General features: G+C 41.4%; 2 protein-coding genes across 11 annotated transcripts in view; one reads left to right on the forward strand and one right to left on the reverse strand.

Annotated features, from left to right (window-relative positions):
- wrap73 (WD repeat containing, antisense to TP73) overlaps positions 1 to 23,048 on the reverse strand; it is a 63,217-nt gene that overhangs the window by 22,573 nt on the left and 17,596 nt on the right. The window contains exon 1 of one of the 4 annotated variants that reach the window (XM_035741006.2): positions 519 to 646. The exons of 1 other annotated variant lie outside the window; for it this stretch is intronic. The gene's annotated coding sequence lies outside the window, so the exon portion shown is untranslated. Of the gene's footprint in view, positions 1 to 416; positions 647 to 23,048 lie in introns of those variants that run through there. 2 more of the 4 variants (XM_035741005.2, XM_035741004.2) reach the window with 2 other exon arrangements.
- Positions 1 to 23,048, forward strand: part of tp73 (tumor protein p73) — a 44,982-nt gene that overhangs the window by 6,309 nt on the left and 15,625 nt on the right. For 2 of the 7 annotated variants that reach the window (XM_052482926.1, XM_035741000.2), the window contains exons 2-4: positions 7,402 to 7,497; positions 9,834 to 9,975; positions 15,892 to 16,143. In XM_052482926.1, the coding sequence (XP_052338886.1) occupies positions 7,402 to 7,497; positions 9,834 to 9,975; positions 15,892 to 16,143 (490 nt within the window). Of the gene's footprint in view, positions 1 to 1,949; positions 2,201 to 7,401; positions 7,498 to 9,833; positions 9,976 to 11,628; positions 11,866 to 14,637; positions 14,987 to 15,891; positions 16,144 to 23,048 lie in introns of those variants that run through there. The other 5 variants (XM_052482927.1, XM_052482928.1, XM_035741002.2 and 2 more) reach the window with 5 other exon arrangements.

A 23,048-nucleotide genomic window follows, 5' to 3' on the forward strand; every position in this document is an offset into this window, starting at 1 on the left:
TATGCATCTAACTAGTAGTAGTGCGTGAACAAACAAACATGCACATTGCATTGGTAGCACAGAAGAGTGTTATGGCTCTATAATGGCAAGCGAGTAGGTTTAACAGATTAGCTAGCTAAATTAGCAAAGTAGCTACACCTGTTTGATGCCAGTTGAAATGGCTAGCTATTGATAATGAATCATTTGTTATTGCTACCAGTCGCGTAAACAAATCAGTAAATGTGAACCAATGACGAAGGTCAGCTAACGTGTTTTTTGCATTCTAAGCAAGCTGGCTCAAGTTAACAGTAGTGTTATCGTCAAGCTTACGTTAGCTAGCCTAGCTAGCTAGATACCGTAGTTCACTAATTCGTTCCACACATATAACGATGTTTTATGTTTAGCGTGAAGTTTATCGTAAAGGTTGAGCGACTCACCGGTATCCAGGGTTTGTTGAAAACTTTCCTCGTTCACATGCTATCAAACAAGTGCATGACAACAATAACTGTCTGATACTTATGTCGGTGCGATTGATTTACCTCACCTCTGGTACCGGATGAGCAGAAGTTGCACAAGAGTCTGGTCAAAGAGCAATCTCCTCTGTCACCCGACGTGGTGAGCGCGCCAAATCAAACGCACTTGATCTCAAGAGCGCCATCCAATCAGCATGAAGACAATTTTTCATTATGCCGGGAAATGTAGTTCAGCAGAGGTTACCTAGAGGGGATTCGATTATCTGTCCCGGGTTATCCCGGTGTGAGGTGTTTTAATATGGTGGAAAGTGAGTGCATTCGTTTCGGAACCAGTTGCCGCGTTCAAAACAACTGACAACTCGGAAATTTCAGACTTCAGTGCATTCAAGACAACTGGGAACTCAGGGAAAAAAAACTAGCTCAGATTGGGAAAAATCTATTTGAACAGTCATCCAACTAGCGTTTCCTAATTAAGAACTCGGGTCGCGTTTATCGGGGTAACTTGCCCCTGGAGGTGCCAGTTACCATTCAGGGGCAAAAAGTTTTCAATAGTTGTTCTTAATTTATACCAAAAAAATATTGGAATATAATATTGGAATGGAATATAACCAATATCATTAAATACAATTAGAATATAACATTTAATAACTATAACTTAACTAATTAATTCAGTGTAACATTGATGTGGCAACTGTCTTATGCTCTGCTATTGCACAATTCTAATTTGTACATGGGTCACAAATAAGGCTTTCCACGTTTTGCCTGTTCACGTCATGCGCCATAGCCCGGTGCACTGCAGTTCAGGTTAATAGAACTCCCTCATTATTATAATGTGAAATATGGTTATAGGTCTGTAAAGCAAATATTCAGAAGAAGATTTGTGGAATTGGCGTCTCCAAGAAACCATATTTCACATTATAACAACGAGGGAGTTCTATTAGCCCGGTGCACTGCAGCTCAGGTTATGGCCCGGTATATATATAACAAATTGGAATGTGACAGTGATCTCCGGTATGCCGAATCATTTTGAGGGTATTTGGGCTCCCGAGTGGAGCAGTGGCCACTGCAGTACCTGGTTCGAATCCAGGCTGCATCACATCCGGCCGTGATTGGAAGTCCCATAGGGCCGTGCACAATTGGCCCAGCGTCGTCCGGGTTAGGCCGTCATTATAAATAATAATTTGTTATTAACTGACTTGCCTGGTTAAATAAAAAAATACAAAAAAAAGCGTAGTAGTAATAGTGCCCCATAGTTTTAAACTTCTGCAACGCAATTATTCTATCTAGGCTTCAGACAGGCTACTCACAAGTATAAAACAACGTATTTTTGTTTCAAAGCTTTATTGTTAGAACTCTTTTCCCAATGGTTAATCTAGCATTTGCCTCCATGTGCCCCCTAGTGAGTTAGGAAAATGTTTCCCGCTCGTGTGCGCCCAAACCGCGGCTAACACCTCCTCCTGTCACCCGAATCCCACCCAACTCTAAATCTCAATAACACAACCTCGCGGAGGAAGCTCATGACACTTAAAGTTTCCTCGCTTTATCATCTAATGATTTTCTTCGTCGTGAGTGGTCAGCCATTTCTGGAAGGATAAAAAAATACTCGATAATGTGTGCTTTTTAATCGATGGCTTGATTTTTGACGAATGTTACAGATATGAGACATGTTATAAAAAGGAAAATACGCTGTTTATCACTACCACATTATTTTTGGACGTAGTCAAACTGGACCAAGCTCATTTTGTTTGGTAAGTGTTCTTGTCTTTGCAGTTTGCACATAGGCCTAATTATGTTATGGGAAGCAGTCACATAGCAAGGCTTAAACAAAGGGCATTAGCCTATAGCTTACAATTATTTATCCATATCAAAATAATACTTTGAGCGTTACTACATAATTATAGATCTGTAAAGCAAGTATTCAGAAGAAGATTTGGGAAATTGGCGTCTCCAAAATATTATATTGAACAGAAACGTAAACTCCTGTCAATTATTGTGATATATAAGGGTAAACTGACTTACAAGTCAAGTGGAGTTGTATAAACACCAATAATACAAACTTGCAGAAACAAAACTCAAACATAACCTATCGTTTTTCTGTGAACCCTCCTTGTCAATAAAAAAAATCAATAATGCATTCAAAATATTGTACAGTGTTCAGAGTAGGCTACACAACAGCTAGATGTTAATAAGTCTGATAAGAAAATAAAGACGCAAATTCAGAAACAGTTTTTTTTAAATCGAGAGTGTTATTGATGACGAAACCTGGAAAAATAAGTAATGAAAATATATTATCATTATTATGCTATTTCCATAATAAAAAATAATAAGACTGGTAATAATACGTGACGAATAATACAAATAAATGATAACAATAATGAAAACGTATCATTTTGTTTTCTGCCAGGCTGATTAAATCTACTCCCGTTAAATTGAAATACACGATCATCGTAGATTCAGTTACATTTCACAGATTATAAAAGCTCGTTTAGTCAACCTAATTTGTATTTGTGTAAATAAGGGTTAGACAAATGGCGTTAAGAGTTTTCTCCCACAACACTGGTATTAGCCTAGTTTGCTGGAGGGCGATTTACCCAGGAGGAATGGCTTGTATTGTGTATCTATCTAGTCGTTGTCATGGGTGCTGCATAGTGTTTCCAACTTGGGCGTGGAACAGGTGAATTTAAATCAGCATATCCCACACATCAATGTGCATTTCGATAGGCCTATTTTATTTAGTTGCTTGTTGCCCTTATTGCAATGCATTCAGGATATTTATTGGAATATGGAAGAGTTTTTATTTAATATGATATGCCATTTTAATTTCACATAAAGGCAAAGGCCCTACACTGCCTCTTACTAAGGATCACTTATCCACTCATCTTTAATATCTTTGAAATAGGTTATTATTTATAAAAAAAATAAAAACAGTTAAATTATAATCACATATGCTTTCATCGCATTTCAATTCTATTCCAAAATTGGTATAGCTGCATGGACCTTTCTGTGTAAGTGAAATGTGTGTTGCCTCCACCACGTCCTGATGGAAATCTATTTCTTCATGCTAAATCCCCTGCCATTCCTCAATTACCCCAAGTGCAGTTCTGCACAGTTCTCAAGGCGGCAGCTACCACGGGAATAGCGGGAACCTAATTTAACCAACAAGCAGCTGCTTCAACATGGCAATTCATCTGTCCATAGCCTACCTGCGCGCGCGCGCTTCTGTCTGTTTGTCAGCGCGCGTGTGTGTTTATTTGTTTGTTTAGTGATTACGCATGACTGTTGACATTACAGCAGATAATTTTCACCTTTTAGTGTCTGTGTCATCACGGCAAGCCTATTATGCACAAATTCAATTTTTATGCATGCCCAAACGTGCTTTTTTCGCATGGCTATTAATTGCTATATTAGCCTAATTGCTCTACACATGCATTATTATCGACGCGCTTCAAACTTGATTCTAACAGGGGTTAAACTTTTCCACATTCGTGCGCACAGCTCAACCCCTAAACCCACGAACCTTTGCCACAGTTTTTCTTCTAGCTCTTACAATGTTGCTAAGGAGATATGACGCCTCGTTGTGCGCATTAGTAAATAGAGTAAGCTTTATAGCGGTCGAATGGAAGGGACTATGTGTTCAAGAATGAGTTGTGTTGGAGACTATAGAAAACTCAGAAATCCTGTTTTAGGAGAATTTTGCGGTAATTTTAGCAACACTTTCGCATCAATTAGGAAATGATTGTACACTTTTCTCGTGCTGTGTGTTTCAATTTTGTGGAGGCTGTTTTGAGGAATGGAAATTATATTCCAGTTTTGGAAAAATATACTCTCAATTGAATAATATATAAATGGCCTATTGTAGCCTCTCATTTGTAATAGACTCTTAGAAAAATGGGTTCATAAATGGCTGTCCCATAGGAGCTTCACCAACTGGTTCTTTGAGTGTTCTTCAATGGGTGAAAGGATTATACATGAAAACAAAAAGGGTTCTACCTGGAAAAAATATATATTATCCTACAGGGACAGGCGATAAAGTCTGCACATGAATGTACAGAATTATGTAAGAGGATATACCAGGACATGATGTAGCTTTTACACCATGCTTTTGACATAATACTTTTGTCAATATGCTGATTTGATCAGTGCTTATTTGAAGTGTTTGTTGTTATTGTTTACTAAATCATGGCTTTGTCTGGATTATTTTATCAGTAGCATACCCATCTGCTTAAACAGCAACGGTCACTTTTGGTTTGTTTTGTTGTCCATTGCATTGTATAGGCTTTGATTACTTGATCTATGAAACACCTACACTATATATACAAGAAGTACTTGGACACCGCTTCAAATGAGTGGATTCGGCTATTTCAGCCTCACGTGTTGCTAATAGGTGTATAAAATCGAGCACACAGCCATGCAATCTCCATAGACAAATATTGGCAGTCGATTGGCCTAACTGAAGAGCTCAGTGACTTTCAACGTGGCACCGTCATAAGATGCCACCTTTCCAACAAGTCAGTTTGTCAAAAGTCTGCCTTGCTAGGACTACCCCGGTCAACTGTAAGTGCTGTTATTGTGAAGTGGAAACGTATAGGAGCAACAACGGCTCAACCGCGAAGTGGTAGGTCACACAAGCTCACAGAATGGGATCGCTTGAGCGCATAGCGTGTAAAAATCATCTGTCCTTGGTTGCAACATTTGCTACCTAGTTCCAAACTGCCTCTGGAAGCAACGTCAGCACAATAACTGTTTCGTCGGGAGCTTCATGAAATAGGTTTCCATGGCCGAGCAGCCGCACACAAGCCTAAGATCACCATGGTCAATGCCAGGCGTCTGCTGGAGCGGTGTCAAGCTCACAGCCAATGGACTCTGGAGCAGGGGAAACGCGTTCGGACGAATCTGCGTTTGGCGGATGCCAGGAGAATGCTACCTGCCAAAATGCATAGTGCCAACTGTAAAGTTTGGTGGAAGAGGAATAATGTTCTGTGGCTTTTTCTCATATTTCGGCCTAGGCCCCTTAGTTCCAGTGAAGGGAAATCTTAACGCTACAGCATACAATTACATTATAGACGATTCTGTGCGTCCAACTTTGTGGCAACAGTTTGAGGAAGACCCTTTCCTGTTTCAGCATGACAATGCCCCCATACACGAAGCGAGGTCCATGTGCTTTTTGTGGTTTGTCAAGATCCGTGTGGAAGAACTTGACTGGCTTGCACAGAGCCCTGACCTCTACCCTATTGAAAACCTTTGGGATGAATTGGAACGCCGACTGCGAGCCAGGCCTAATCACCCAACATCAGTGCCCAACCTCACAAATGCAATTGTGGCTAAATGAAAGAAAGTCCCCGCAGCAATGTTCCAACATCTAGTGGAAAGCATTCCAAGAAGAGTGAAGGCTGTTATAGCAGCAAAGGGGGGACCAACTCCATATTAATGCCCATGATTATAGAATGAGATGTTTGAAGAGCAGGTGTCCACGTACTTTTGGTCATGTAGTGTATCAGAGGTCAGTGTCAATATGGTCTGTTTGTATCAAAGTGCAGTTAGCAGCAGAGCAAACAAAGATTCTGATCCAAGCCATCTGTCATATTTTGCAAGTCATACGTGTTTCAGTCATACATGCATCGATATCCACTACTTAGGCCTATACAGATTCATTATTGCAGCTCCGAAGCCCACAGAGCTCAATATTTAAACTTGATTGGTAGTTTCTCCTATGGGGGAGAGGGGTGGGGCCCTCATCCTTTAGAGTGGGAAGGGGAAGGAGGAAGTTGCGTGCGATGCCACGTGGCACACGGTCCTCTCTTGGGTGAGATGATGAGGAGCGGGCAGGCCCAGGCATGTCGAGCCCCCGACACCCCTGTGCCAGTCTACTGGGCCCATACCCGGTGTGATCACACCTGGAAACAGCAGCACCAAGAGACAGGGGTGTGTGTCTGTGTGTGTCGCACTCACACTCCCTGCACATCATCAACACACTCAGGCCATTCGGTGATTACACTCTATCGGCCATCGATAAAATTACCCTGAGTGAATCACTTCCCCTGGCAACACATCTGTTTTTCCTTTCTCCTTTCCTTCTCCTTTCAAGGATGTAGTTGTAATGTTTGTTTGATATGAAAAAAGGCAAACATATAGTGCCTATTGCCACCTGGTTAGTCAGTTGTGGTGGTTTTGTGTGAGTTATCTGTATGTTCACATATGTGAACAGGAATGATTTAGCTCGTCCAGTGGTGCCCAACCTTTTTTCTTTACCTAGCCTACCCTTCACTGTTAATATCTGAATATTTAAAAAATGACAGTCTGTCAACTACTTATATACCCTTTACTTTAGTCTAAATGTTATCTAAATCAAATCTAATTTATTTGTCACATACACATGGTTAGCAGATGTTAATGCGAGTGTAGCGAAATGCTTGTGCTTCGAGTTCCGACAATGCAGTAATAACCAACGAGTAATCTAACCTAACAATTCCAAAATTAATACCTTATACACACAAGTGTAAATGGATAAAGAATATGTACATAAAAATATATGAATTAGTGATGGTACAGAACGGCATAGGCAAGATGGAGTAGATGGTATACAGTATATGCATATGATATGAGTAATGTAGGGTATGTAAACAAAGTGGCATAGTTTAAAGTGGCTAGTGATACATGTATTACATAAAGATGCAGTAGATGATATAGAGTACAGTATATACATATGAGATGAGTAATGTAGGGTATGTAAACATATTAAGTAGCATTGTTTAAAGTGGCTAGTGGTATATTTTTTCCATCAATTTTCACTATTAAAGTGGTTGGAGTTGAGTCAGTGTGTTGGCAGCAGCCACTCAATGTTAGTGGTGGCTGTTTAACAGCCTGATGGGTTTTGTGTCAGAGACAGTTCATGCCTCTGTATATCCCTGATACCCCACCGGTAACTCTAGTTGACCTTTGACCCCTACAGAGTGATCTGCCCTTCGGTGGATTACCCTCCTGCCAAAATGTCCCAGCCCACTGCTGCTGACGAGGGGAGCACCTTCGAGCACCTGTGGAACACCTTGTAAGTGTACACACACACACACACACACACACACACACACACACACACACACACACACAGTAAAGCCATGAACGGACCAGACAATTTCCCTTTTCTCTCTTGATACTTATTACATTTTAAGTGTAATTTTATGTCATTGCATTATCTATTCCGACTAGGTTTTTTTTTCACTTTTTGGTGCAGTGTTTCGTCTCATTTAATAAAATTTTTATTGAGTTGTGAAATAAGTGTTTGAGTTGGCTATTTTATTCCACAGCTAATGTGTGCCAAAAGAGATGGTCATAAACAATTCAGAATGTGCCCTATTTCTTCCTTATTAGCAATTCATTGAATTGGGGCAATCGCTGTTACCCAGAAGTAAACTCGGTGAAATATGGTCAGTTTTCTTATTTACTTGGCAGAGGTGGCACCACAGCTTCAAAGGTGGTGTGGCAAAATTCGTAGGCGTCTTTTCTGGGGCCTGGAGTTTTTCCTGATCTCATGACCTGGTCATGTAAAACTCTGGGTCCTATTCGTAGTCTATGACAGAATTTTAACTGGCCCGGACACTGAGTAGTTTTTAAATGCATTGGGGTCATGCAGGGCCTATACTGTAGGTTTGCATGCTTTCTCTCTATATGCAGCTATTAAAATCAAATGAATTCAAATACAATTGTATTGTTCGCTTACACATTTTTTGCATATTTATGAATAGACTATATTTGGTTATTATGATATGTATTAAAAAGCTGTAAATCCTTAAGAGTCTATTGACACGAAGACAATCTAAGGAACATAATAAAAAAATCCCCATCAGAATCCGTCAATTTAAGCTAGAGATATGTTTTTTTTTGCATGGGCTGTGTCTCAATTCACCACATCCGCCTAGGTTTCTCACAGAAATATCTGTGGTGGGGCCTCCCGGGTGGCGCAGTGGTCTAGGGCAGTGCTAGCTGTGCCACCAGAGACTCTGGGTTAGCGCCCAGGCTCTGTCGCAGCCGGCCGCAACCGGGAGGTCCATGGGGCGACGCACAATTGGCCTAGCGTCGTCCGGGTTAGGGAGGGCTTGGCCGGTAGGGATATCCTTGTCTCATCGCGCACCAGTGACTCCTGTGGCGGGCCGGGCATTATATTCAATGCGTTTCTATGGGCGATAGCGGTGAAGACCAAATTCAATACTTTATTAAATCATTTGTAAATTGTTTTTGATAACTAAAGGGGCCCTAAAATTCAATATCAAATAGGTAAATTATCCATCGTATGACCATCTTAAAACAAGTCCATTTGTTAGCTTAGTAAAAAAATAACAATGGCTTAGACATTTAGAGGTTAATATAATTTAACAATGTAAGCCATTACTCTATTCTTTACAATTGCATTGTAGTAATTGCATTCAATTTAGAATATCATTTTTTACGTCGCAAAATAAGATGCTGCCCTTTTAAGATTGGACCTGGCTACGGTAGGCTAGCCAAGACACATGCTAAAGGGTATTTTTATAGTTTTCTTTTAGCAGACTATCAACAGTAACCAGCATATTGCTAGTGTGCTCACTATTGAGGGTTTACTTTTGTAAATCACTTTCATATAATAAACAAGCTCAGCGAGTAGATGATGGATGCTTCTTTTTGCTCAGGACAGCTTGCGTGTGCTGTGTGAAGGTAGCTATCATCTTCTGTACTGCTCGAAATGTGATTCGCGGGAGCGTAGTAGTGCTTGAATGAATGGCCAATCACATTCCTCAAATACAAATAGCACAACTTTGCTGCGTGTACTATTCAATGGTTTTCAATGGTAGACTGCGACAGAGCAGGTAATTGCTGAACTGGAACCTGAAAAAATGCAGGCGGTCGGTGCTGCTGCTTGGCGGCGTCACACCAGATTGAACAGTAGCGGAGGCTAATGCTGTGTCGCCACAAGTTTTCTGCCAGCTCTGCTTCTGGGTCCAAATGTGTTAACAGTTGAGAGTTCGGGTTGTGCCAGAGAGGAAGTCGCAAAAATAAACTTTCAGACAATCCCCCCCCCCCCTTCCGCTAATTAACTACTGTGCACACAGGCTTGAAATCCCCACTCAAAGATTTAAAGCACCGCCTTCACCCAATCCTGATTTGTCCAAATAATCAATGATGAAAACACAAACACAGGAACTGCTGCTGCTAGTTATCTCAGCCATTCGATTACAGCCTTGACAGATTCTCTTGGTTAACACGCATACTCTGCCCACGAGAGATTAAATTGGGGCCATTCTCTTTCTTTGATTTTGGTCAGTTTGTTCATATGTGAGTGATGATGGATCCTTGTCTTTGGATCTGAGTGAGAAGTGTTTGATCAGAATGTGTCTCTGTTGACCCCCCCAGAGAACCGGACACCACCTACTTTGAGCTCCCCCACGGGGGTCACTCTGGGGAGAGGCAGGCTCCCTCCACCAGCACCCCCAGTAACGCTACAGAGGTCTGCATGGACATCTACCACATGAGGGACATGAACGACAACGTCATGGTAGGAAGAGAAAGTCTAGTTCAACTGCAATTTCATTCACAATTTAATAACACACTATGGGCTGAGTCCTAACTTTCAAAAATTAGCGTAAAATCATGAGATTTGAGGAAGTTTGAGTTATGATAAGATTTAGTCCTCACAAGAAGAAATACGTTAAAATACAGACGAGTGAAATTACCACCATACACTGAGTGTACAAAACATTAGGAACACCTTGATATTGAGTTGCACCCCCTTTTCCCCTCAGAACAGCCTCAATTGGTCGGGGCATGGACTCTACAAGGTGTCGAAAGTGTTCCACAGGGATGCTGGCCCATGTTGACTCCAACGCTTCACACAGTTGTGTCAAGTTGGCTGGATGTCCATTGGGTGGTGGACTGTCCTTAATACACACAGGAAACTGTTGAGCATGAAAAACCCAGCAGCGTTGCAGTTCTTGACACAACCAGTGCGCCTGGTACCTACTACCATACCCCGTTCAAAGGCACTTCAATCTTTTGTCTTGCCCATTAACCCTCTGAATGGCACACATAATCAATATCTCAATCATCTCAAGGCTTAAAAATCCTTCTTTAAACCAGTCTCCTCCCCTTCATCTACACTGATTGAATTTAACAATTGACATCAATAAGGTATCATAGCTTTCACCTGGTTAGTCTATGTCATGTACACTTAATCTAGTAGCTAGAGCGTTGAACCAGTAACCGAAAGGTTGCAAAATCGTATCCCCGAGCTGACGAGGTAAAAATCTGTCGTTCTACCCCTGAACAAGGCAGTTAACCCACTGTTCCTTGGCCATCATTGAAAATAAGAATTTGTTCTTAACTGACTTGCCTAGTTAAATAAGAAAATAAAAAATGCATGTCCACTCAGTTTATATACTGGACTAGTATTTTAGAATGGATTAATGCTTTTCTTTTCACGTCGACTTTGTGGCGGTGTGACATGCGTGGACAATAACAGACTAGCCGGTATCAGGTCAGGGTTGTTCCTGTATTGGTGGGGCGTGGTTTTCCCTCCATTGAAGTAGAGATTCCCTCCTCATTTCCCTCTCCTCCGGAGCCCTTTCCCTCCCTCAGTACTCTGTGGTGAGTGGTCTGGGATTAGGGGGAGGTTAACACCTTAATTAGAGAGCAGCAAGCCAAGCCCCACACACACACACAAACTTCTGCTCTGCCATCTGTAGCGTGTGTGTGTGTGTGTGTGTGTATGTGTCTAAAACAGCTGCAACAGTCTAGAAACTGCTATAACATTATTTTCTAAATGTTTAGACAGCTCTCTATTGTAAACAGACGACTTAAATTATTTTTCAATGTGCTTGGCAAACAGATACCTTGTCAGTGCTTTATGAGGGAGTGTGTTGTTTTACCTGAACACCATAAAACAATGCTCACACGACCAAAATCTATGAGAAGAGGACAAGTTATTCAATTACAAACAAGCCTTCTGATGTACAATATTGGACTGATCCAATATGTCACTGGGCAAGCCTGGACTTGCCTTGCTAGTTAATGAATAGTCATGAGAGGAAAAAAAATGGGAGGTCCTTACATTTGTTGTTAGATGCAGAACTAGTTGAGAGGGCCGAGACAAGACCAGCAGCAGAGGCAGGTCAAAAGAAGCGAATGAACCGTCATACGTCGTTCCTCCATCACGACCCAACCCGGGTTCTAGTGAGCGGTTCACCTGCCCTGTGGATCTGAAAGATGACTAGTGTGGTTCATAGCAGTGACCGCACCTGATCACACCTGACCTTACCGCTCCCCTTCTCCCAGTTCCATCTATGACCACCCGGTCAGGGGAGCGCCATTCTCCTTACGACCGCCCTCCTCTCTCTACAGGACATCTAAAATGTTGTATGTTAGTGACCCCGGGCAGCACTACACCACGGTAAGGTGTCTGTGACTTTTATTTCTGCTATTATGCAATATATATATCCGTTTTAGTCTACACACCTGTGTGGATGTCATTTGGATGTGTCATTTTGATGTGTTATTTTTGCGAGGATAAAACTTATTTTTGGTTGGATTGTGTCATTGGTTTTATTTGGGAATCAGTCACAGTATTGTTCTGTAGTACGGTTACTCAGAACCATCATTTGTGTCGACTGGTTATTCAAGTAGGGTAGGCGGATGAAGATGTAAGGGGGTCAATGATAGGTCGGATGCCTCCTGTTCTTTTGCTTTTTGTGTAAATACTATTTAAGATTTATCACAGAGTAACTAACATGATAGATGACTAGTGTCATTTTACTGTAATATTACAAAAGATGTATCTCATGGATTTAACTATACTTCAAATCCAATCCAATTGAATTTGTCACATGCGCTGAATACAACACCTTACCGTGAAATGCTTACTGACTGGAGTCCATCCATATTGTTGGTATGTTTCTCAACTGATTTGACATTGGTACGCTCTTTTGGCTTTATTGGGTAGATTGGGGATATAGAGTTTGCTATAAAGAATTATAGTCACCATTCCAGTTCTGATATCATGGGACTGGTTGTCACAGGCGTTCACAATAACAGTTTTGAAGATAAATATTTCAATGCACACAATTATTTGTTGTGTGAATTCCATGAATCCCGAGTGGCACAGTGGTCTAAGACACTTCATCTCAGTACAAGAGGTGTCACTGCAGTACCTGGTTTGAATCCAGGCTGCATCATGATTGGGCATCCCATAGAGCAGCACACAATTGTCCCAGCGTCATCCAGGTTTGGCCCGAGTAAGCTGTCATTGTAAATAAGAATTTATTTTTAACTGACTTGCCTAGTTAAATTCACAACAACAACAAAAAATCTCACACCGGATGTAAGAAGTTGAATTTTGCAACTTTTTTTCACGAACAGAGAATAATTCATTAATTAATAATGAGTAAGAAATCATAAACATAATCATTAGGATGGTCAAATAAAAACGCTGTTCCTGGACCAGCAGTTAGGGGAAACTTCTAACTACCCCAGTATAACAAACACTCTTTACTGGCGCTGGGGTTAAATTACCCCTAGGTGCAGATCTTGGATCAGCTTACCTTCCCAAATCTTAACCTTATCCTCTTTACTGCCACTTCCCATTTCCTCCCAATAGGGGGCAGACATTCATGACTTCATGATCAGAGTTTAGACCAAATTGGTGATGTAGCAGTTACCAGGCGCTAATCTACTCCTCCCAAATATTCTGCTTAGTCCAGACATGCAACAAAACGCATGATGCCGTGAAATGCATTTTTCATTGCATCCTGATTGGTAGGGATATTTATTGTATTTTTATTGTGTCTTCTCACTGGGTCACATTTGTCAATTCAATGTCTATTCCACATTAGTTCATTGTAATTTAATTGAAATGACTTGAAAACAATATTGATTTAACCAGTGTGTTATTCCAACGCAGTAAATTGATAAGAAGATAGATGGAACGTTTTTAGATGCTGTGATTAGCTCAAGACGCAAACAGTAGGTCACCGGGAGTGCACTATTCTAACACACACACACACACACACACACACACACACACACAGGAGGCTTTTGCTCTGTTTCAACTTGTTATAGATCAAGCTGAGACATTATGACATAGCACACCTGTGCGTGTGTGTGTGTGTGTGTGTGTGTGTGTGTGGGTGCAAGTGTGTGTGGTTACCTCTGTGACTACAGTATGTTCCTCAGATGAACTTGTCTAAAATGTTTTCTAGAGATGACAACAACAGCTGGACTTGTCTCACTATAGTGGAAACTCCCTTTACGAACCAAGGTCTCTCAAATAGATACATGTTGCATAGTATTAACAGTAAAAAAAAATATCAAGAACACTTTCTATGAACCGTCTTTGTGTACTACAAATGATGAATGCATTTATAGGCATTCATTCATTCAGGCTGTTATAGGAAACCACTGGCTTTTACCAATGTTCAGAGCAAGCCTTGAACTATACATCCAGCCCAAGCCTGGTTTAATCAGGAATGGGTCTTTATAGTTGCATGTCAGGTACACTCTTAGGGGGAAAAGGGGGCTCTCTATAACCTAAAAGGGTTATTCGGCTGTCCCCAAAGGAAAATAACAATTTTTGGTTCCTGATTAAGAATGTTAGTTCATCCCTTTGGGTTCCATGTAGAAAGAACCCTTTCCACAGACGGAACCCAAAAGGGTTCTACCTGAAACTAAAAAGGATTCTCCTATGGAGACAGCCGAAGAACCCTATTGGAACCCTTTTTTCTGAGAGTGTAGTGTCTGGTGTAAGTTCCTCAAATGGTGCATGGGTCCTGATCCAGTGGTGAACGCCTAGGTTCTGGCTAGAAATAGGCCTACTGTTTGGTTTTTCCTGTACGGGGGGAATCAAAATTACTTTCGATGAGTCATCATTGTTTTAAACACTTAGGGAACCACAACCCGCTGCTTGACAACAACAAACCCCATTCAAAATGTGTGAATTCAACTCAGTATTGATATGACATGGGCCGCCTGCCCCACAGACAATCCTATGCACTGTCCTTATATGGGCGCACCACTATCTCCCCTCCTGTGACCTTTGAGCCTGACTCCTATACTTTTTTAGTGTTTTCCTCATTCCCCTCGGTCTCTCTTTCTCTCTGGGACAAATGTCAGACAGACAATGTTTATCCTAGCTGTGCGGGTCTTCACTATGCATTCTCCAGCGTGTGCATACTTGCGCTGATGTTGTCGTCTGAGTCCAGGCATGCTGTAATTAGAACACTGGCGCAATTTTTTGGGTCTCTCTCCCTCTTTCTTTCCCTCGCTCTCAGTTCATCCCCTGTCGTTCTTTCTGGCAGTGTTTTTTTCCCCCTAAACTTTGCCATTAAAGGGTCTTTGAGAAGGGGTGCTGCTGTGTTTGGGAGAGAGTTGTGTCCATCGATGCACACCCCTCTACTGATCCTACAGGCTATGCTTCCTTTTTCTTCTTGCTTTATTTTGCTCTGAAACTTCTGACTTAGGAGTTTGTGTTGTGAAAGTGAATACAGCCGGTTGGAAGGATGTACTACGTGAAAAAAAAGGTAACTCTGGTGTTTGATTTTATGTCTGTGTGTTCAATCTTGTCTTGTATACCTGTGTTTTGCCCAGTTCATTGCAGTAGTAGTGTTTTGATTGTCCAGGGGTTGTGAAGGGAGATCAGGTGGGGAAAGACATTTTATTTATTTTTTTGAATGTATTTCTCCACAGTATTCCACACTCCATTGCAAAATGATATTGCTTATATTGATGACTGATAATTATCAGCTGTGTGCTAATCTTCAATCAAGTACAGTAGTTACTGCAGGAGTTGGCGACTTTGTATAGACTTTATTATGACCAGAGGCTTTCCCTCTCTGATTATTGATGATTTTGAGGTTGTCTGTAAATTGAGTATTAGAAGATTGTTTTCTTCAAGCTTTTCCCTCCATGTGCAGATAGTTTGGCTAGTGATCTGAAGTTTCTCACCACAGTTACACATTTCCCCATTGAGATGGCACTGGCAGGCAATTAGGCAGATCACAGATTACATTGATGTTTTACAACCTCACCCAGCCCCCCCTGGGGGGGATACAGGGTGGGGGTCTACACACACACACACACACACGTTTGTTTTACTATCCTTGTGGGGACCAAACAAAAAATTCCAATTCAAAATCCTATTTTCTCTAACTTCTAACCCTGAACCTAACCCCTAAGCCTAAAATAGCATTTTTCCTTGTGGGGACTGGCGAAAGGTTGTTTGAATTTTCCTTGTTTTACACACACCTCAACAATTCCTATCCCTCCCTACCCCTCCAAAAACCCTTCCTTTGAGTGTTGTAATCTGAACCCCCCGATGAGCCCAATAATCCTTGTATGTCTCTCCAGGTTGGGCCTTACCTTTTCCTTAACAATTTCCTCCTCCCTCCCTCCTCCTTTCCCTCCCGCCCTCCTTCCCTCTGTGCAGTCCCAGTACAACCTGTTGAGCAGCAGCATGGAGGCGAACCTGGGGAGCCAGCGAGCGGCATCCACCAGCCCCTACAGCTCGGGGGAGAACACGTCTGCAGTGCCGACGCCGTCCCCCTACTCGCAGCCCAACAGCACATTTGACGGCCTGTCGCCGGCGCCAGCTATCCCGTCAAACACCGACTACCCTGGACCCCACTGCTTCGAGGTCACCTTCCAGCAGTCCAGTACTGCCAAGTCCGCCACCTGGACGGTGAGTTTCAGATCATGTCGACGTACACACATGGCAGACATACATGCGCACGCAAATGTCACAAGCTAATGGGACGGCAAGGGGTTGTTTTGTCTCTGTCTGACTGTCTCTCTCTTTATTCTGCTCTCCCTAGTTTTTCATTTTATTGTCTGTTTCGGTGTCTCGGTCTTCCCTAGACTAAAAGGTAATGTAAAAGTCACAAACTAAAAGGTGCTGGCTAAGGTGCTACTTTCCCTGAGAACGGACTGACATTGCTGCATTAGATCAGTGAAGTTCTCTTGATGAGATGGGTTGTTGGCTGCAACCAAGGATATATTTATGTCTATGGCTGCAACCACTCCTGTGACAGAAGACTGAGTTGTGGGAATCTGTGTGTTTTGACTCTTCATGAGTTCAAAAGAGCAGACACTGACCAAACTATTCTAGTATCAGTATAAGACAGTGATCTGTTTTTCAAGTGATTGAGGGTTAGTTCTGTTGTTACTTTCTTCATCCCAGAACTGATCTGTTATTGATACCATACCACAAGCATGACTAAAAAGGTTCAGTACATACGACTCAATCCAAAATGCTTCCATTTAGGTGCATGCAACACGTGTCAAACAAAGTGGGCGTGCAGAGGGGAAGAGATTTTTGTCGGGGGGGACAATTACTTTGTAGTGCCTGACAAATACAGCTCTGAACAACAATGAATGGTTGTACATGTTGAATGATTTTCAATATACTATAGTAACTGATTAAGAATGTTAGTTCATCTCTTTAGTTTAAAAGTCAATCCTGGTTTGTTTGTTTTTACCTCTTTTGTGCTATCTGTTGCAAGATAGGATTCCCGTTAAAGAAAGTCACTTTCTCCATTAATATTAAGGGAATACCTGGGAATCCTGGGAACATATATCAATATTCACATTTGTTTCACCTGAAGAATTATAATGACATGTATGTATTTGACATACACCCAAATCCAAACTAAATCGACAGTCTAGGAATGTATGTAAAGACACTTGAAACGGGAGCTGCCGCGATGTGATTTGTCTGAGCTGAAAAAGAGTTGCCTCCCGAAAGGTGTCGCCCCGGATTGTTACAGAGTTGACCTCTGTTTGAAATGTGAACCTGTGTTTCCTTGCCTGTGGGGGCTTTTTGGCTGTGTCTGTCAAGCGTACTCAAGCGTGGGGGACTTTATTCAGGGCTCGATGGCAGTAAGGATCTGTAAAAGGATCCCCCGGCCACTGAGACGCTGCCTTCTGACCCACCACCGAGTTACGTCTTTCTTCAGCCCTTCTCTTGGCTGTCACCCGCGTCGCTCCGGGGCTCCACTCTGTCCCCACACATAGGCTTCCTGTCCAATGTGTCTGTCAACTGTTCTTTGACACAAGCTTTTCCCCTTACCTGTCTCATGGCGACTGAGGACACACTCAGAAAACACCAGCTCCGTTGTTGTAACTAGACAATTTACAGGGGCCAACGTTTTTTTTTTTTTTTTTTTTTTTTTTTTTTCATCGGGATAATCTATGGGCCCTTCCTTTGACAGATTTTAGGAGAGGAGCCTACTGTAATTGCAGAATTGGTGTTAGTGTTTGGTTTCTTATATTCTATAGTTTGTATGATTGATAGTTGGAATCCATCACCTTATGTTGAATGAGAACGGATTAACTGTTGTTACAAATCCGAAACACTTCTACCTGAGGACTTGAGGTCGGGCGATATTCAAGTAGAGACAGAAAACGACTTGACTGAGCAGCACACACACAGGGTGATACACACTGAGTAATACACTCCTTACAGGCCCACTGCTTTATTTGAAAAATCACAAAATGGTTGCCCCTCCACTTGATTTGCTATTAAGCTGAGCGATGGGGCTGGAGCAATGTAAACCAACTAATCTCAAATTCCTATTCTTCAAGAATCAATGCATTTCTATAATTAAAGGGGCAATCTGCAGTTCAAACAATAACAAAGAGTTTACCCACCACTGTTTTGGTACAGCTGAAGGACTGCTGTGTAACCATTCTCAAATTCATAGACAGATCTATGGATGCAAGGACTGACCATCCGTGATATCACAATTATAGTTCTAACCATGTTTTGAGGCTATACAGTGTTTGTTCACAATTATATTGTCTACAAACAATGGAGTAAAGCAAGCTTATATTTGGGGTTCTGACAGTTGAAGTTCGTGACGCATTGGTAAGTTATATTCTTCAAGAATCAATGGGTATACATTTCATTATTTCAAAGTACAAAAATTGATTTCCAAATCACAGATTGTCCCTTTGATATACATACAAAAAAAATGACCGTAAATATCACAGAGTGGGCCTTTAAGGTAGCACAGGGAGAGTCCTTACACCCTGCACTAAACTGCCTTGCGTGTCTGCCTGACGGAACAATTAAAGCAGTATTGTTACCTGAATGCAGTAGTTAGACAGAGTGGGAGAAGAATGTTAAGTATCACGGTGTGAAAATATACCCTGGTATTACATTAATTCATCATTTTGTATAGCAAATGCTTAGGGGAAAGAAGATGACCTCGCAAAAAAAGTGGATTTGTAAAAGTCTGGGATGATTGTTATAATTGGTCCCCTATTATAAAATATGGAATTAGAATATGAATGGTATCCAACTGAAATATGAATGTTACAAAAAAAGTTCTCAATTTGTTCTAGACAGACAAATGAAGAATAGATGTTTGGATTCACGTATATAATACAGTGCCTTCAAAAAGCAGTCACGCCACTTGAACTTTTCCACATTTCTATGTGTTACATCATGAATTTTAAATTAATAAAACATTTTTTTTTTTTTGTCACTGGCTTACACACATACCCCATAATGTCAAAGTGGAATAATATTTTTCTAAAATGTTCTAAATTAATAAAAAGCGAAAATCTGAAATGTCTTGAGTCAATAAGTAACTCCTTTGTTATGGCAAGCCTCAATACGTTCAGGAGTAAAAATGTGCTTAACAAATCACATAATAAGTTGTCTCGACCGTCTGCAATAATAGTGTTTAACATTATTTTTGAATGACTACCTCATCTCTGTACCCCACATACAATTATCTGTAAGTTCCCTCAGTCGAGCAGTACATTTAAACACAGATTCAACCACAAAGACCAGGGAGGCTTTCCAATGCCTCGCAAAGAAGGGCTCCTATTGGTAGTCGGGTAAAACAGCAGACATTGAATATCTCTTTGAGCCAGGTGAAGTTATTAATTACACTTTGGATGGTGTATCAATACACCCAATCACGACAAAGATACAGAGGTCCTTCCCAACTCAGTTGCCGGAGAGGAAGGAAACCACTCAGGGTTTTCACCATGAGGCCAATGGTGACTTTAAAACATTAACAGGTGTTAATCATTTATCATTCACTCTGTCATTAGGTTAATTAAAAACTGAGGATGTATCAACAACATTGTAGTTACTCCACAATACTAACCTAAATGACAGAGTGAAAAGAAGGAAGCCTGTACAGAATAAAAATATTACAAAACATGCATCCTGTTAGCAACAAGGCACTAAAGTAATATTGCAAAAAAATATTTGGGCCAAATCCAATACAACACATTACTGAGTACCACTCTCGATATTTTCAAGTCTAGTGGTGGCAAAATCATGTTATCGGTATTCTAGTAATCGTTAAGGACTGCGTAATATTTCAGGATAAAAAAAATAAAGGAATGGAGCTTTCCACCAGACACTGGGAGATTAAATCACTTTTCAGCAGGACAATATCCTAAAACTCATGGCCAAATCAACACTGGAGTTGCTTACCAAGAAGACAATTAAAGTTCCTGAGTGGCCGAGTTACAGTTTCGACTTAAATCTACTTGAAAATCTATGGCAAGACCTGAAAATGGTTGTCTAGCAATACTCAACAACCAATTTGACAGAGCTTGAAGAATTCTGAAAAGAGTAATGGGCAAATGTTTCACAATCCAGATGTGGAAAGCTCTTAGAGACTTACCCAGAAAGACTCACAGCTATAATCGCTGCCAAAGGTGCTTCTACAAAGTATTGACTCAGAGGTGTGTATACTTATGTAAATGAGATATTTATGGATTCAGGATTATACCTCTATACTAAGCACCAAGGTCAGTTTAGCATTCTCTCCCCTCTAATGGTTATGGTTTGGATTTGGGAGACAGTAAACTGATCCTAGATCTGTGCCCACAGGCAACTCCTACCCAAAGCACTAAACAAAAGGAGCATTTGTACTCGAGTAGGACAACAAATCAAAGAAACCCCCAAGACAGGACATAACAATGTTTGTCGAGTCCATTCGTGGACCATTTGCATCGCAAATGCTTTTTTGGGCTACTAGTAACATGTCAAGCGTGAGTTTCTGAAAAGAAAATAGCTTACCGTCAAGCCGATAGGAATGAAAGAGTTGCTTCTAATGCAGGGGGATTCCCAAAATGGCAGGAGAGTGTATAACACCTTTAATCCTGCGTCGGGCCCGTGCTTGAACATGAATCGGCTTGGGGATCAGTGTCTGTGGGGAGTTGAGACACTGTGTGGTGGACTTGAAAGGGTTAAGGTAGGAGAAGAGGCTGGGTGGTTGCAGGCTTGTGGGGGCCCAAGCTATGGGGAATGGCATAGGGGCATATTGACTTCACCACCTAGTTTTGGCCGTCACCTCTCAGCTACTGTAGGAGGCACTGGGCTTTGGAGAGATTAACTCCTTAAATACTATGGCTGCTGTTCAGACAGACTTGGTTTGTGTTTGCAAGCAGCTCGTTATGTGTTAAAAAATGTATTAAAAAGGTGACATTGCCACTCCAATGAGTTGCCCTTGCCAATAGGACCTTTTCAATGACACTTCACTTCAAAATGTTCTCTTTTACCTGGACTGATGAGGATTTGGAGTGCTGTTGTGTCTGTGTGGAGAGTCTGTACGGTCTTATGTATTGTAGGCTATGGTTACCATGTTGTTGCCATTTACAGCCCAGTAACAATCTGTCCTTGGGAATGAACATTGAATTGAATACACTAACTACTTGACTGACAGCAGTCATCAGTTTTAGACTGCAGTATTGGCTATTTGAGGGAGTTGACACCTGCTTTGGGTACTGTAGGTGGAATAGAATAGAAGGCACAACACAAAGAATACCTTGTGTTTCATAAAAACCCCCATCATGATTATTCACACTGAACGAATCTACCCAAGATTACTTTAAGCCACTCTATTTACAAGTGATCTCATAGCTGCTGTTATGGGTGTCTTGGGTGTCTGTCTGGTAAACAACACATTATTCTGTATTAGGGATAATTGCTCCCAAGCATGCACCATCCATCCTTCAAATGAGCCCTTTGCCTCCAAAACTTCAAACATTCCTGGAGCTCTCAGAGCAAGAAGTGTCATGATGGGATGAAAATGACATCTAACGCCTCAGCCCTTTTCCAATAACGACCTATCGGCGCTCCCGATGCACCGACAACGCTCCGACAATGCTCCGCCACTCGGCTGGGTGTGGATTGGGATGAGGAAGGGACAGGCCGGAGCATGCTCTGCATCCCAGCGTGTCAGGAGTTGCTCTTCCCAGCTATTAGCCTCTCACAGTCAGGACGCAGGCCCGAACATGCCCATAGAGTCAGACACCGACCGCACATCCTTTCGCTAAGTCTACCCCATCCACACCACTGCCTGTCTGCATGTGTGTGTTGCCACAGCTTGGTAACACGCACACACACTTGATAATGAGGATATTCGAACACACATTCACACACGTAAACACACATAGAATTGGAATCAATTAGCCACCTTTTCTGGTGTTACATCCTCGCACTCTTTACTCACACAAATGTCCATAGACGCTCTGCATCAGGCTTTGGAGCAGGTAGCTCCTGTTTTGATATGTATCAATCAAAACAGGAATCTGTACATGAAGCATATCAATAGGTAAAGGTGTTGTCACTTTTTGTGCATTATATCAAACTCAAACTCTTTACATTAATACATGATACAACATTATACTGGACAAAAATATAAACGCAACAATCTTGAGTTACAGTTCTTATAAGGAAGTCAGTCATCATTGGAGGCAGTTTATGGTAGAAAAATGAACATTACAGCTCTGGTTGACATTCCTGCAGTCAGCATGCCAATTGCACACTCCCTCAAAACGTCAGACATCTGTGGCATTGTGTTGTGTGACAAAACTGCACATTTTTAAAAGTGGCCTTTTATTGTCCCAAGCACAAGGTACACCTGTGTATTGATCATGCTGTTTAATCAACTTCTTTATATGCCACACCTGTCAGGTGGATGGATTATATTGGCAAAGTAGAATGCTCACTAACAGGGATGTAAAGAAATGTGTGCACAACATTTTAGTGAAATAAGCTTTTTGTGCGTAGGGAAATTGTATGGGATTTTTAAATTCAGCTCATTGAAACAAGGGATCAGCAGTAGATGTTATGTTTATATATTTTTGTTTGTGTATATCAAGTGTACAGAGTTTATCATATAGATTTCAAGCATGGATTAAATCTTGTAGTGGAGATGCTAGGCTATCTGCTGACAAGTCATTACCCTTACACACCTTTCCCAGCCAACTTTAGCCACAACTAGCTAACAAACAATATTTAGTTACTTCATTAAAAGGTGATTTGGCTGTAAAAAAAAAAAAAAAAAACAACATGCAAACATTCCCTATTCACTTCCATTGATTTCAGCTACCGGTAGCTAAAGTTAGTTTGGTTTTCACAGCCACAAACCTCAGCTATCGATTACAGTTTCTCCTGGCACATGGACTACTTTCAGGGTGAGGAACCATCCAACATCAATTTGTGAAATCTTGAACAGATTGTGCTTAAAAAGGCAACTTTTACCTGGAGCTGTGGAGCCATGAGCAACATCAATACACTTCCAGTAATATTGATAACTAGTAGGTACATCATAA

The sequence above is a fragment of the Oncorhynchus keta genome, chromosome 28, assembly GCF_023373465.1.
Source record: "Oncorhynchus keta strain PuntledgeMale-10-30-2019 chromosome 28, Oket_V2, whole genome shotgun sequence".
Lineage (NCBI taxonomy): Eukaryota > Metazoa > Chordata > Actinopteri > Salmoniformes > Salmonidae > Oncorhynchus > Oncorhynchus keta.